At 49.7% G+C, this 13,859-nt stretch overlaps 1 protein-coding gene across 1 annotated transcript; it reads right to left on the bottom strand.

Moving 5' to 3' along the window:
- Positions 1-3,873: 3,873 nt before the first annotated feature.
- CSRP2 (cysteine and glycine rich protein 2) lies at positions 3,874-13,027 on the bottom strand. Its single transcript, XM_061994710.1, has 6 exons — positions 12,962-13,027; positions 8,951-9,078; positions 6,888-7,056; positions 5,433-5,565; positions 4,779-4,872; positions 3,874-4,183 (listed from the first exon to the last, which is right to left on the bottom strand). The coding sequence occupies exons 2-6, from the start codon at positions 9,060-9,062 to the stop codon at positions 4,107-4,109; spliced, it is 585 nt and encodes a 194-aa protein (XP_061850694.1). The 5' UTR covers positions 9,063-9,078; positions 12,962-13,027; the 3' UTR covers positions 3,874-4,106.
- Positions 13,028-13,859: the final 832 nt, after the last annotated feature.

Raw genomic sequence — 13,859 nt, 5'->3', positions numbered from 1 at the left:
CAGTTTCAGGAGCTGTGCCACAAGAAAGTAGCTGCTGTTAGTCTTTATGGAACATTTACAGGTGTGTTTAAAGGTAGCACACGCCCAATTCTGTGCTGCTGTGAAATCCTGTGAACTACTCCTCTGGATTTTGGTAAGGTAGACTTTTGTATTAGCAGTTAGAGTCACCGTTCACTAATTAGATACGTCTTTCTTTTTGAGCTAAGCATCCTGGCAAGGTGATGTTCCTTAAGTGATAATTCCTTCCAGGGAACATTTCAGGTGGCCAGATGTGCATATTGAATGACATTTGAGGTATTCTAAGGATAAGCAAGACATCCACCTAGGGCTAGGAGGTGCTAGGAGGTATGACCAAGATGTGTGCTTTGACACTTACGGGAGACAGAATACCTTGACTCTTCTGATCCATGCTAAAGGTTAGATTTGTAGTAGAAATAAGGTAACCATCCAAGTTGGAAATGAATCAGGATATTTATAACTAGCAGTAGGTGTTAAAATACAAGGCTAGGACTCTGGAGCATACCTAATGGAGACAAAAATGTGTGTTTTCTGCCGGGTGTGGGCTAAATATTGACTTTAAGAATTGTTGGTGCTGTTCTCCCTTTCCCCAGGGAGTGGTTCTGGTGAGGCTGGGCCCAAACGCCTATGCTGACCACCCTTTGGCTTGTCTGGTAAAGATCAGAGAAAATACTTTCTGCTTTTAAAAAGACATTCTGTGCTGAAGATCTCCATCAGAGATTTGCAGTTGCTGCTCTTGGGAGGTATGGGTGGGCTCCCGATGACTTGAAAGATGGTTACTGGGTTTGTTTTATTTGGGAAGAAGCCTGCCCACTGCACCCTCATTATGGCTTGATTAGAGATCACTCCCTTGCACCTCCCATGAGCTGCCTTTAAGTGAAATCAGTGTTTTTTGCTGTGAAAGCAAATGTCTGCTTGTGAACGCCTGCATTTGGCTTTCACCCACCTCAGGCTACTGAATGGCGATCAGTAAGAAGTATGCCCCTACTGATTCCAGGCTGACGTTATTTGCAGTATCTTACAAACTTAGTGCTGTATCTTGTAAACTTAGTGCCATATTCACATTGCCTCCAGTCCTACATACTACTTAAGATCTCCAGGTCGTGAAGTCAGAGCACTTTTGAGAACCAGTCTCTCCTGGAATTAAGGCTTTGAACTGACAACTCAAACCATTACACCAGCCTGGGATGAGCTTTTATTCATCAGTGCTTTGCTGCAGCTGAGAAGTTGACAGTAACCAAGTGAAAGCATAGGGCACTCACTTCTTTTGACAGGTGTATTGTCTTTATGGTTACAAGTTTGGTGGGTTTTTTCCTTTCATTTATTTGTTTCTCTGTCATTAAAGAAGTTGTCAGGATGTAGAGCAGTATGGAACTGAGAGTTAACACTGTGACTCCCTCCAGGAAATGAAAAGCAAGCCCTTGATTTTTAGGGATGTAAATTGCTTCCAATCACTTCTGCAGTTAATTTTTTCCTAAGAATTTAAAGCTCTTTTTTGAACAATGTGTTAGATGCCCATTTTTGTCAGCCAACCCTGCTAATGTGGTGGGTTTATATCCACTGCAGTAGTTGATCAACTAATGGGGAGCAGCTTCATCTGCTCAGTAGTGTGTCAAGAGCATTGTTTTCATTTCTGTCTGTCAAAGAGTGCCATTCAGCATTTTAAAATGCCTTTCCTGAGAAGAAGCATTTCCATCAGGTAACAAGGCTGAGGAAAGGGGATATTAATGGCATTGTCTTCATGTCCTCAGCTGCTGGGACCTGGATACTGCTTCTAAGTTAGTGCTGTCCATGCTCAAGTTGGAGGGGATCCACCCTTCCTGCACAACAGTCAAGTTGGCAAAGGAGAAAAGTAGTTTTGGGGTTTGTTTTGTTCAGGAGAAAAGCATTAGGGTATCAGGATGAGTAGCAGGACTAAACGTTTTTGCCCAGGTTTCCCAGACGGTGCTGGCTGCCTTGCTGCCACCTGCAATGTGTGCTGCTTCTGCCTCACTGTTGGTTGTCTTTTGCAGTTGTAATCTTTCCCTATCAGTGAACTGTACAAGCTCTTGGCTCACATTTGGAGCCAGTAGTCTGTTCTTCTTCATATCCACATTGTTGCTTTGTAACCAGCACAAAATGCTCTTTGTGTATTATTTTGGCTAGTATGTCTTTTTGTACTTAGGCTTTTGGCTTGCAGTGCTCCTGCCTTAGACTGTGCTGACACACTTGTGTACTATTTTATTGCAGCATTCCCAGTCATGAACGTGTCTCCATAAATTTGCTCCATGAAAGCTTTTTTTTCCTCCCCAAAGTATCATCCTGCTTTCCAAACCAGACAGGTTTTCAAATCTCAACTTTTCTCTATACTAACTTCTGTTGGGGCACCATGTGAGTTGAAACTGAACCTCCCCCTCCACTCCAAAACACTGCCAGGATGGAGCTCGTGCCTCCCCACAGATGTGGTTGACCTCTAGTGAAGCCCTGGCTGTGCAATAGCATGTCCTTCCTTGGGAGGGATGGAAGGTTACTCCTGGCTCCACTGCTACCTGCAGGAGCTCAGGCACCTGTCTGTCATACACAATTTGTGCTTTCCAGAGGTGTCGATACCCAGATCTCATGTGCCTCCTGTATGCAACAGCTTTGTGAAAGTAGCCCAGCAGAGGACCCTGAGCACACCTGTAAAAGTCTGCTTCATGGGCTGGAGAAAATGAGGAGTGGGTATTGAAAAAAAAACCAAATAATAAAAATTGCAAGTCTGTTCATACTCAATTCTGGTTAGTTGCAAAAAAATCAGGCAAGTTGCCTTAAAATGGGTGATTTTTGTGTAATCATTTTAGGCTGAAGTACCTCCTTCTCACATGAGAGCCCTGTGGTGGGCTGATCCTGTGTCTCCTGTTGCAGAAGTGCCTTCCATTTGCTTCACAACGAGTGCAATTGCAGGTGCTATTAACTTAGGTCTTGCAGGCTTCTGTTGGGAGAGGCTCCAGCCCCTAAAAGACGCCAAGCTCTGCTGTGAGCCTTCCACTCAAGATCTGCCTAAGGCAAAAGCAGTTGTCTCATCGTAGACCTGTATTAGCAGTAGTTCCTACAGAGTTATGCTGGCAGTCAAGGCCCCTGACGATCATGACTTTTACCCAGCTGCTGCTTTTGCACAGAGTAGATCTACACTGCATTTGATGTATTTAATCACTATTACTCATTGCCCATCAGCTTGAGCTCAAGGTCACATTTTCTACCAGAATGTTTAAAGCAGGATTTTAGTCTGCCCTGTTGTTGTGCTGCAGCCTCAGGACAGGCTGAAACCCTTCACCACTTTCAGGGAACTAAGGGGCCTAGTCCTACTGAGAAATTATCAAATGCTGCTCTTAAGCCAGAGTTTGACCTGACAGCCCAGAGCTTGGTCAACAGTTGAGTAAGGATGGTATTCATCTGCAGGTGCCTTGGCAGAGTGCTCCTGCTGCATAGTAAGTCCTGTGGCATAACACCTCAGTACCACAGCAGGTGCAATCCCACAAAATACGACAGTGAAAAAGGCTTGTTCTCTCATCAGAGATGTGTCAGAGACAGGCAGCCATTTACGCACACAGCGACCTCTATGACTTTCAGAGCTGTGCCACTACACAGAGCAGTAGATCAAGATTTACAGCTTCTGCAGTGAAGAACATGCATGTAAGGGTGTGATACTGGCGGGACTGTCAGTCAGTCATCCCTGAAAGGCCGTGACGAGCGCTATATATGTCCAGGTTTCAGGCACTCTGGCCTTTCCCTGACGATCTGCACCAAGCCTAAAGCATTACATCTCCACCCCTGCAGTACCCCAACAACACTCCCCTTAATTCCCTTTTATTGCTGATAAAGCATGTAACATGTAGCTTTAGGATATATCAACAAGCAAAGCTTTATTGAATTGATACTCAGAAGTGTTACAGTGTGATACACAAAGCGAGGAAAACAGTGCTGCTTTTCTTTTTCTTTAAAAAAACTGTCTGGTGAAGGTATGCCCGAGCACTACAGTAACTAGTATCTGCTTCACAGTAGTTAGTAATGTTTAGGAAACTCTGTAGCAGGATCTCAGCAGAGCCATGAGGGCTTTTGAGCCGTACCCCTCACTGGGCATGAACGAGGGCGCCTGCTCCCTGGCCGTACCCAAATCCCTTGGGGCCAAAGTTCTTTGCGTAACAACCTGCAAGAGAAGAGGAACATGCAGCAGCTGAGGCCTCTGGCTCCTTAATTAAGAGCAGCACAGTCTAGGCTAAGCCCCTTTTGGCCACTTCCCCTTAGTCACCAGAGCATCCCTGTTGGAAACAGCATTTAAAACATTTTGTTAAGCTGCATAACTGCTGGGACTGCACTCGATAGTTGTGGCTGTTCAGCCCGTGTAGCTCCCAGCCTACTCTGGCTCTGTGGCTGGCTGTTGAGGCATACACTGTCATCAGACCACTGTGTGGATCAGTCTTACATCCATGATACCACGCAAGAAGGCAGGGTAGGGTGCCTGATAGCTTCTTTCCTTACTCTGATCTGCTCTCTGACCCAGCAGAGGACACAGCTGCTGCATGTCTCAGTATGCAGTGATTTGCTTGGCGCAGACATAAGCTACATCAGCAGCTTCAGCAAGACTGACTTCATTTCTCAGCTCTGTCCCTGTGACTTATAGAGCACTTCTCTCTTGACAAGAGCCTGACACTTTCTTTCTTATACCAGGAATAAATTCAGCACTTGTCCTTATAACTCCTTACCTTGAACTGTATACAAATTATCTTTGTTTCTTTCCTCACCTTTACAATAGATTTCTCCCTCTTTCTCGGTTAGGGTTGTAGACTCTAGGCTTTTTCCACACTTGGCACAGCGGAAGCAGTTTTTGTGCCATGGCTAGGGGGTGAAAAAAAAGGGAAAAAATAGATAGTTTAAGTACACACAATGCCTGAGTTGGTAAAGAAAATGCATTAACTGGAGCTGCCTTCATTGCTATTTATAGATGGCTGGTGGAATAAAAACCAGTGCAGGTGCACCAGTAGCAGAAGAGGGTGTTTGCATTTCTGCAAGTGGCCCAAAGCCCCGAATTCCACACAGCATCTTGCTCAGGGTGGCATTTTGAAAGCTTTGAGCTTGCTCTCAGCAAGCAGCTCAGGGCAGATCTTGGCTCTCTGTAGCGAGTCAGCTGGCAGACTGACAGAGTTTTACAGGGTATTTCCAGAGAACATCCCCTTTCTGCTGAAACATTGAGCCCCCCTCATAAAGCTTTACACCACATGACTGCTCCCTGCTTGGGGGGAGAGCGCTCCTGCAGTCTGCTTCGAGGCCCTGAGCACGAGGTGATGTTGAAGGCTCACCTCTGAAAGCCAGGGCGAGCACGCATTGCTCTGCCTTTCATACCTTGCTCGCTTCCCCACTGGCAGAGCATGTGCAGCAGGGCGCAGGCAGCTCCTTACCTTGCCAGCTCCTATTACTTTCTCTGCCGCGTAAACGGAGTCGCCACACCGAGAGCATTTCTCTGCCCCTCCAAACTTCTGGGCGAACTTGGAAGTGTTTGTGTTTGTCGTGGGTCGGTGAGGAGAGGGCGTGCTGGAAGAAATGGGACTTTTGTTAACTCTTTTGCTAAATGACCTCCTATCTTAACAAGGCTAACAGAGCAGCTGCCAACACACGGTATGGAATATGGTACTTTCGCAAGACTTGAGAAGTCACTTACCAGCAAGGCTAGCCAAATACACTTGGTAGGGGAAAAAAAACCCCACCAAAACACAAGAAAAAGGCCATGCTTCAAAAAATGAAGCTACTGTAAAAGCTAGTTTGCTGAGGAGCCTTCACCTTTACACTTCCCTGGAAGTGCTGAATTCTATACCAAGACATGGAGTTATCAGATAGTAAGCTACAAATAATTCTGCACTGATCATAATCTGGAACCTGAACTGATCACTGTGCCTCAGCACACATCATATAAACGTCCAGCAGTAATTTGGGAACTTGCATGAAGCAAGTTGAGAGGCATACCTCAGCTTCTTTCCACATGCTTGGCTTTACAGCAAGAACTTAATCAGACAAGGAACGTTTACTGTTTAATAGGCCTTTTGGGTTTGGCTGTAATTAGGCACAAACAGTTATTCATTTGCCATTTAGAAATTCATTCTTCTTGTAGCTCCAGATGCTCAGCTCTCTGAACCCATCCCTGCCGCAACCTGTTGACTGTTTGGCTGCGAGAACTGAGGCTGTTTAGTTTAGAGAAGAGGAGACTGAGGGAGGATCTTATTAATAAGTATATAAATGGTGGATGTCAGGAGGTTGGGACATCCCTTTTTTCTGTGGTATCTGGCAATGCGACAAGGGGTAATGGGATGAAGCTGGAACACAAAAACTTCCATTTAAACATAAGGAAAAACTGTTTTACTATGAGGGTGAAGGAGCAGTGGCACAGGCTGCCCAGAGGGGTTACAGAGTCTCCTTCCTTGGAGGTCTTCAAGACCCACCTGGACATGTTCCTGTACGAGCTGATCTAAGTGAACCTGCTTCTGCGGGGGGGGTGGACTAGATGATCTCTAAAGGTCCCTTCCAGCCCCTCCCATTCTATGATTTGCATTTGCAGCTTACTTAAGAGAGCAACTCGAGACCCACAGTCACCTCTGGGGGCTTGTGCAGATCCATAACCCCGTCCCCTCATGCTCACACATAGTGCCAGCGCATCTTTACCTACACTAACTCCGGCCCCGACAGTGCCTACTCACAGGTCACCAGGGGAAGCTCTGCACTGCATCCAGTCACACTGTGGTACTCGGCAGCACTTCTACTGCAGATAATGGGAACTAAACAAAATCCAGCCTGAAAGACTCCTCCGAGAACAGTCATGCAGGACAAGGACCCCCGCCCTGCTCCAAGCTGGGTTGCCTCACCTCTCAGGCTTGATGCCCAGTCTCTCTCCCCTGTCCATGTTGAGCGTGCCAGCCCCCTGGCCGTAGCCGTACCCTTTCGGGCCATACTTTTTTCCGTAGCAGGACTTGCAGTAAACCTCCGCATCGTGAATTGCCACAGTCGTGCTGTCCAAGTTTTTCCGGCAGACCACTGGAGGGAAAAAAAGAAAACCCCAGTGAAACCACCTTAAGGGAGTGTTTCCATCAGCACATGCAGTAAGCCAAAAATCAAGTGAGAAGTGATGCTGTGGGTTTCCTTGTCTACAGTTCTTCCTATTAGGCTGTGGGACCACCAGAGATTAGAGGGAGGAGGTTGCCATTGGAATTAGGAAGTAATGCTCAGCTCTGTAAAGGGCTCTTTTCCCTCTCGCCTCTTCACGGCCCTGACATTTAAAGCCTGGAAACTTGCTGTGGTTTGATGAATGAGGCGGCTCAGAAACCCAGATAGTGCAGTCAGCAGTTTCCCTTGACACATGCCATACAGCACCAAGCAAAAGTCTATAGCTGCAGAGGAGCCCCTGTCCTACCCTTCTGGCCAGGGTAGGGCTGGGAAAAAACACCTTCCAGGTCTCCCCCTGCCTCAGTCCTGGCTGGAGGCAGAGGGAGGACTGTTTCACACCATGCTCCTCTGGCATTCCTGCATTGTCCTTCAGCACAATGCAAGCACTCTTCTCAAGGTTACAGTAGAAGGTGGAACTATTTCCTTCTTAACCCTTCTTTTGTATCCCAGCTGGCCCCTGCAACAGCATTGTGCCCGTGAGAAGGAATCTGGGGAGAAGGGGGAAAAAAAGTCTCATGAAGTTTTTGTTTGAAAAGAGTTTTAAAGTCTTCAAAATACAGGGTGACCTTTGCTTATGGCATTCATTAGCTCCAAGGTTCTCTTTTATGACACAAATATCCAAAAAGTAAATCTACTAACGCATGTTCCTTAAATCTACAGACTTTAACCCCAACAGAGCTGTGTGCTGAGGAAAAGCAAATACTCAGACACACTAGAGCCATTGTTTGAATGTAAGTTCCAGGTTTCTTTTAATAGAAACTCCCATAAAAGGCTGAAAATGAGGCAGCCGAGACATCTAATCTTTTTGTGTGTGTGAGACTGCTGTAGAGCTGAGGAAAAGGAGCGTAGGTGCGCCGAGGCTCACATGTACACTGCAGACTAACAACAAAATAGTTTGAGGGGGCTAGTTGTAACAGTTGCTTTTACAAAGAGGGCTAAATTCCAGCTCTGCCTACAGTTATTAAACACCAGCAAGTGAGACAAAATGAAACCTCATGTTTTTGTAATAAGGTGAAATTCTGACTCAGACAGACAGGCTGTCTGTTTGCAAAGTAGGAGCCTCCAATTCACAGCGACCCTTTGTTCCCTTCATCTAAGCAGAGGCCTTTTCAGCAGAGAAGGGGATTTTCAATGCCTCACTGGGCTTGTTGGTTGGACTGGAAAATAATGCTTTGGACTCCTTTCATCTGAAATAAACCACAGGTCCCAGTGCCAAGAAAGTCTGGGCTTTTGGCCGTGCTAAAGCATCCTGAGCTCGGCTGTGCTCAGGCACGCTGCTGTCCCAGGCCATGGGGATTCCAGGGCAAGGGGGCTGATCGCTGCTCCTTCAGCTGCAGCCCACCCCAGGGCCACCAGCAGAAGTCCAGCTGAGCTCAGATCAGTGCAAACAGGACTCTGCCACAGGGCTTTCTGCTCCACGTGAAAGAGATCCTAAAGATCCCTTAGACTCCTGAGAAGAAGGCAAACGGAGGATGAAAGCATGATGCGCTCTGCTTTGGGAGGTGCATCCCTCCCCTCTCAGGCTTGGACATGCAGGATAATCTCTCTCCAGGAGACAAGCTCTCCCTTTGGCACTGCCAGGCTCAGGAAGTGGCGGGGGATCAGGAGTCCAGCCTGACTATCCAGCGATGGACAAAAGCAGTTCTGGCCACTGACATCCCCTGTGCCTCATGGGTGCCACCTGAGCCTGGGACATCTCCCGTGGGCCAGCACCTTGCTATGGGGAGGGAGAAGTTTTGCAGGGGAAGGGGAAGAGAATACTTACTGCAGAGGAAGCAGCAGCGGTGGAAGCTCCTGCCATCGCACTGCACCTCCTCGGCGTGGTAGACGGTGCGGCCGCAGGCTCCGCACTTGTTGCCGCCGCCCCAGTTCGGCATGGTGGCTCTGCAAGCCCTGCCCAGCCAGAGGGGAGAAGGGCACAGCTTTGTTAGCCACGGTGTCCCCCACCACCCTACCCCAGCTCCAGGACACCTGAGCTTTCGGAAGGAATCCTCTGAACCAGGCCTGCAAAGTTTGTGTATCAGAGCACAAGCCTGCCATTTTGCCAACTGGTTAAAATCCTGACCTGCCACCACATGAGAAGTTTCTGTGATCAGATCAGCTTCTCGGCCCTTCAGATCCCAGACCAGGCTTAAAGGCTTAGGCAGGCTCTCTATGGCTATTTGTCAAAGCAGATGGACTGGCAAGAGGAACAGAGGCGGCTGCTGCTGCTGAACAGCAAGAAAAACAGAGGCACAGTCTTCACGAGACGTGTCCTCCCATCCCTGCCCGGGGTTTTGACAGTTACATAAATTGGACATGCACAAACTACAGTTTCACGCACAAGGGCTTTACTGTACCTTGAGCAAACGCCCCCCGAGATGGATATAATTTCAGTTTCTATGCTTCATTAACACCGGGCCTCTCGTCTGATGGAAGCGAACCAATTGTGCCAACAACGGCACTTTGTTTTACTGCAGGGCCTATCATTTGGGATGCAGTACAAGCCAAAGTTCAGCTCACTGGAGAACCACTTACTAGGGCTGTAGGGACATTCTGAACTCCTTTGAGACCATACTTGTGCTTCAGAGAAGGTTAAGGGAGATTATTTCCTGGGGACTCCACCACTATTACATGAACTCTGCCTTTACCAGACAGGTGTATGAACCAAACCCAACTGCTCAAGGAACCACAGGTGCTTTAAAATAAAGTAAAATTCCCTCTCATGCATTACTTACAATGGGCACTCAGAGAGCTAGTAAGGAAGAACAGGCACCATGACCCACCACATCAAATTACAGCCTTGGGTACAGCTTCCAGATAAGCCAGAAACAGCAAGTGGTCCATCTCTGGCTGAGTCTCCCCCTCCCCAGCTCCTCTGTGCTCTGCCATCACCACCAGCAGTTCCCACCCAGATGGACAAGGAGCTGCTCCTCCCAAGGACTGTCCTGGGTTAAAGCCCCCAAGCAGAGCACTGCTCATCACCTTCAGCTTTCCCAGGGCTCTCCTGCTCCCGTCACTGCTGACACACGCTAACACAGCAGTGCCTGGTAAAGGCCCATCTCCCAGTCACTGCTGAGCTGCCCTTGGCTTGTACCAGCTGGCTACAGTTTGCCCCACCTCGCAGCTAGCACCAGAAGACTATCCCTCCTAAGCTCAGCAGCCAATGGCAGTCAGAGAGAGGGTTATCCAGTCAGTCTGGCTAACCTAACACAGCTGATCAGGCCTCACCATCTCCCTGCTGCTTACGGACCCTTGTTTCAGACAGGGTTTGCTTTTAGGTGAGGACTGTGGGTTCACCCAGAGAGCGCCTTCTGCCACCCTGCCCCTCACAGCAGCACCCGTATGGGCCAGCTATCAGGAAGGGAGAGAAGGAAAGGAAGGAAGGAGTTTTCCAGGAGCTTATGACTTCTCCTGGCACAGCTCACCTTCAGTTACCCTTAGAAACTCTCCTAGGTCGGCCAGCCAGGGTGAAGAGCCATGTGATAGCATCCCTACACAACACCGACAGCCTGCTGCTCATCCTTCTGAGCCAGCAGCAGAGGACTATCAGCTTCCAGTTGTCCCCCAGCCATCAGAGAGGAACTGGAAGAGCCACCATGACACAAGGATCCAGAGAAGAACATTTTGCTTCAAGATCCCCCTTCCCTAAGGGTCTCTCACTGACAGGTGGGAGATACCCTGGTGCAGATTGTGGGGCCTGGTGGGCTCCTGGCTGCTCAAGCTTCCCAGGCACAGGCAGAGCGGACCCACAGGTTGCATCGCTGAGCAGCAGCTTTGGCCAAGCCTGAATTAAGTGACCTGTCTTGCTAGCCCTGCTAAAACAAGCCTGCCGCCCAAGCAGCCCAGCCAGCAGCTCAGCAGCTTTAGGGATGCAAGGGAGGCTGAGGGGTTCCCAAGTAAGATATGCTTGTTGCCAAGTAGATGCCACAAGACCTTGTCTGAAACAAGCAGCCAGCCACTCATGGCATGTGGGAAAATAAGATTAGTTTATTAACCTAAATTGGGGCATCTTAGGTACATTCCTAAGCAAAGGCTTAGCAAACTTCCTAAGGTGGCTGAGCAGTGCCATTAGCACGCTGACACTAATTACTGAGATATGCCTTTGTTTAATACTTCCACGGGATTAGCACCATTACTGCTCCATGGTTTAGCACTAATACCCTGACTGAGCTCATAAAATTAGTTTTATGACATTTCCCACTTTGCCTTTGTCATTCTTGGCACAACTGTAGAGTCTAAAAATTAAGATTCCATTTCTTTTATTCAAGTGCTTGGCTGTGCTACCGCACAGCAGCTGACATCAATCATGGCAGAGAGCGTCCTTAGTTAAAGGGAATATAGGCTGCACAGAGCTTTGGGAAAGGAATGCATGGATTGGGGGGGAAGAAAAAAAAAGGAAAAAAAGGATAAGAGATTCCTTTTCACTGTGTGTGCTTTCCAAAACGTAAATGGTATTTGGTACAAGAACTACTTCTGTCTTTTCCTCTCACCATCCTCATGCTCGTGTTCTTTTCTGCATTTACATGAGTCTAAATTATTTTAAACTTTTTGTTAGCACACAATTATTTCGTTTCCATGCATGCTAGAGCTGTGGACCTGGATCAGGTTTCCAGCTTTGCTCCAGAATTCCCGTGGAGTATTGGGCAACGTGGGGTGCAGCTCCAACCCTTCTTCCCAAGGCAGGCAAAGTATTGCACGATCTGGCAACCATTAGCTAACTCAAATCTTCTGATAAGGCCTTTAGGATTCATTAAACAAGAAGCAAAAAGAAATTGATGTCAGTAATTCAGGGTGACCTTAGTCTCTTCCACAGAAGATGCTTCCATTTATCCTCCCCATGATGTTGCTGTGATGGCTTGCGTGGGAAGAACAACAAACAGTAATCCTTCAGCGACCCAACAGCAAGGGCTACCTCAAGGCAGCGGTGACCAGAAGGTACCCAAGGAAAAAAAAGAGTTGAGGACTGGAAGAAGCTCTGCATGGAGCACAGTGTAGGAGCCTGTGCTGCTGCCTGCGAGTACCTGACTCTCAGCACCACCCTGGAGCTTGATGCTGCCCAGCTCTCCTTCGAGAGCTCCACAGGCAGCAGATTCAGTCCTGCACAAAACCTTCCCTGCTCTCACAAGACTTTTTGGCTCATTCAGGCAGGCCTTCAGGGAACTCAGGAGCAGCAATTAAACATCCAGATGATCTTGCTACCAGTACCAAGAATTTTGACGTTCAGCTGCAGGTTTATTGGTAGCTACTGCCCTCTGGTAAGAAACCCCTGACTTCTGCTGAGCTTGTACCCAGTCAAGAGGTGAGCTTGTTACTCGGGTAACATTCTCCAAAACGCCACTGACAACTCGCGGCAACCGCAAAGTCCTCTTCGACCCATTTGTTAACAGCAGGTTGGCTCCGAAACCGGCCCCAAGACGGGCGACACCGAGGAACCTCGGGCTGTCCGGTTACCGCGGGTGGCTTTTCCAGCGGCAGCCTGGGGAAGCCCAGCGCAGCCCCCGGGCCGCCGCCGCTCCTCCAGGAGCAGCCCGGGTACCGCTCGCCCCGGCCCAGGCGGCCGTGCCCAGCGCCGGCGCAGCCCCTGCAGAGGCGCCCGGTCTCCCGCGGGACCCCCGCAGCCCTCAAGCCGGGCCGGGCTCTGCGGACGCAGCTTCGGGCGGCGGCAGCGGCCACCGTGCCCCGTCCCGCACCGCGCGGCCGAGCACGGGGGCTCTGCCGGCACCCAGCCCGGCCCGGCCCTTCCTTTCCTTCCCCGGCCCGCACCTGCCCGCTGCCCGGCCCGCCCGGCACTCACCGCGAACGCTGACTCGTCTCGTCTCGTCAACTGAGCGCAGCGCGGCTCCGCAGCTGGTTAAAGAGCCGGGGCGGAGCCATGGCGGGCCCGGCCCAGCCCCGCCGGCCCCGCTTCGCCCCGGTGCTCGCCCCCCGCTCCTGGGCTTGTCCCGCTCCGTCCGTGCCACGGCAGCGCGACCCGAGTGCGAGGGCGTGAGGGGTGGGAGCCCGCCGCAGCCACCCCGAGAGTGTCCCCAGCGCAGTCCCAGGCAGCGCTCCAGCCTGTGCTGTCACGCGTTTTTAGGATTTCTCTGTAAATCCTAAACTTCTCTGCCCACATGGGGTCGGCGCCGGCACCGCGATGGCGTTTCGCCAGGAGCACGGGCGAGGGTGTGCAGGGCTCTCCAACGGGTTTCTCTGGGCATGAGGAAGCGGGCTGGGGTGGGAGCTGGTGCACATGAGGGTCTGCAGGCGCCCCGGGGCAGCAGTCAGCACCCCAGCTCCTGCACAAACATTACCCCAGCGTGGACAAATTAGGAGGGACTTTAATAGCTTTTGCAAAAGCAATTTGGCCTGTCCACACCAGCCAGTCCCTGTGGTAGAAAACAGCTCAGTGCTTGAGCTGTTTTTTAAAGGCAGAACCTATCTCCACAGCATAGTCATGCACTGGCTGGATTGGTTCAGGATTATTGCCAGGGATCCCTGTGTTTAGAGGGAGATGCAGGCTCATCTCCTCCTCTTTATTAATATCAAATCAGCTACTCATCTGTACGAGGTTGCTCTGTTCCGGTGCAGGGACAACTTCTCCACACACAGCAGAAGCGGAGCCCAGTGAACAGGGTGGAGGCAGCTCCTGAAACACTCAGTGTGGAGCAAATGGCTGCCTGCAGGCCCCGTGAAATATGCCTTTGTGGGATTGT

The sequence above is a fragment of the Colius striatus genome, chromosome 1 (assembly GCF_028858725.1).
Source record: "Colius striatus isolate bColStr4 chromosome 1, bColStr4.1.hap1, whole genome shotgun sequence".
NCBI lineage: Eukaryota > Metazoa > Chordata > Aves > Coliiformes > Coliidae > Colius > Colius striatus.
Note: the sequence above shows the minus strand (reverse complement) of the source record. Positions and strands in the feature narration are given on the sequence as shown.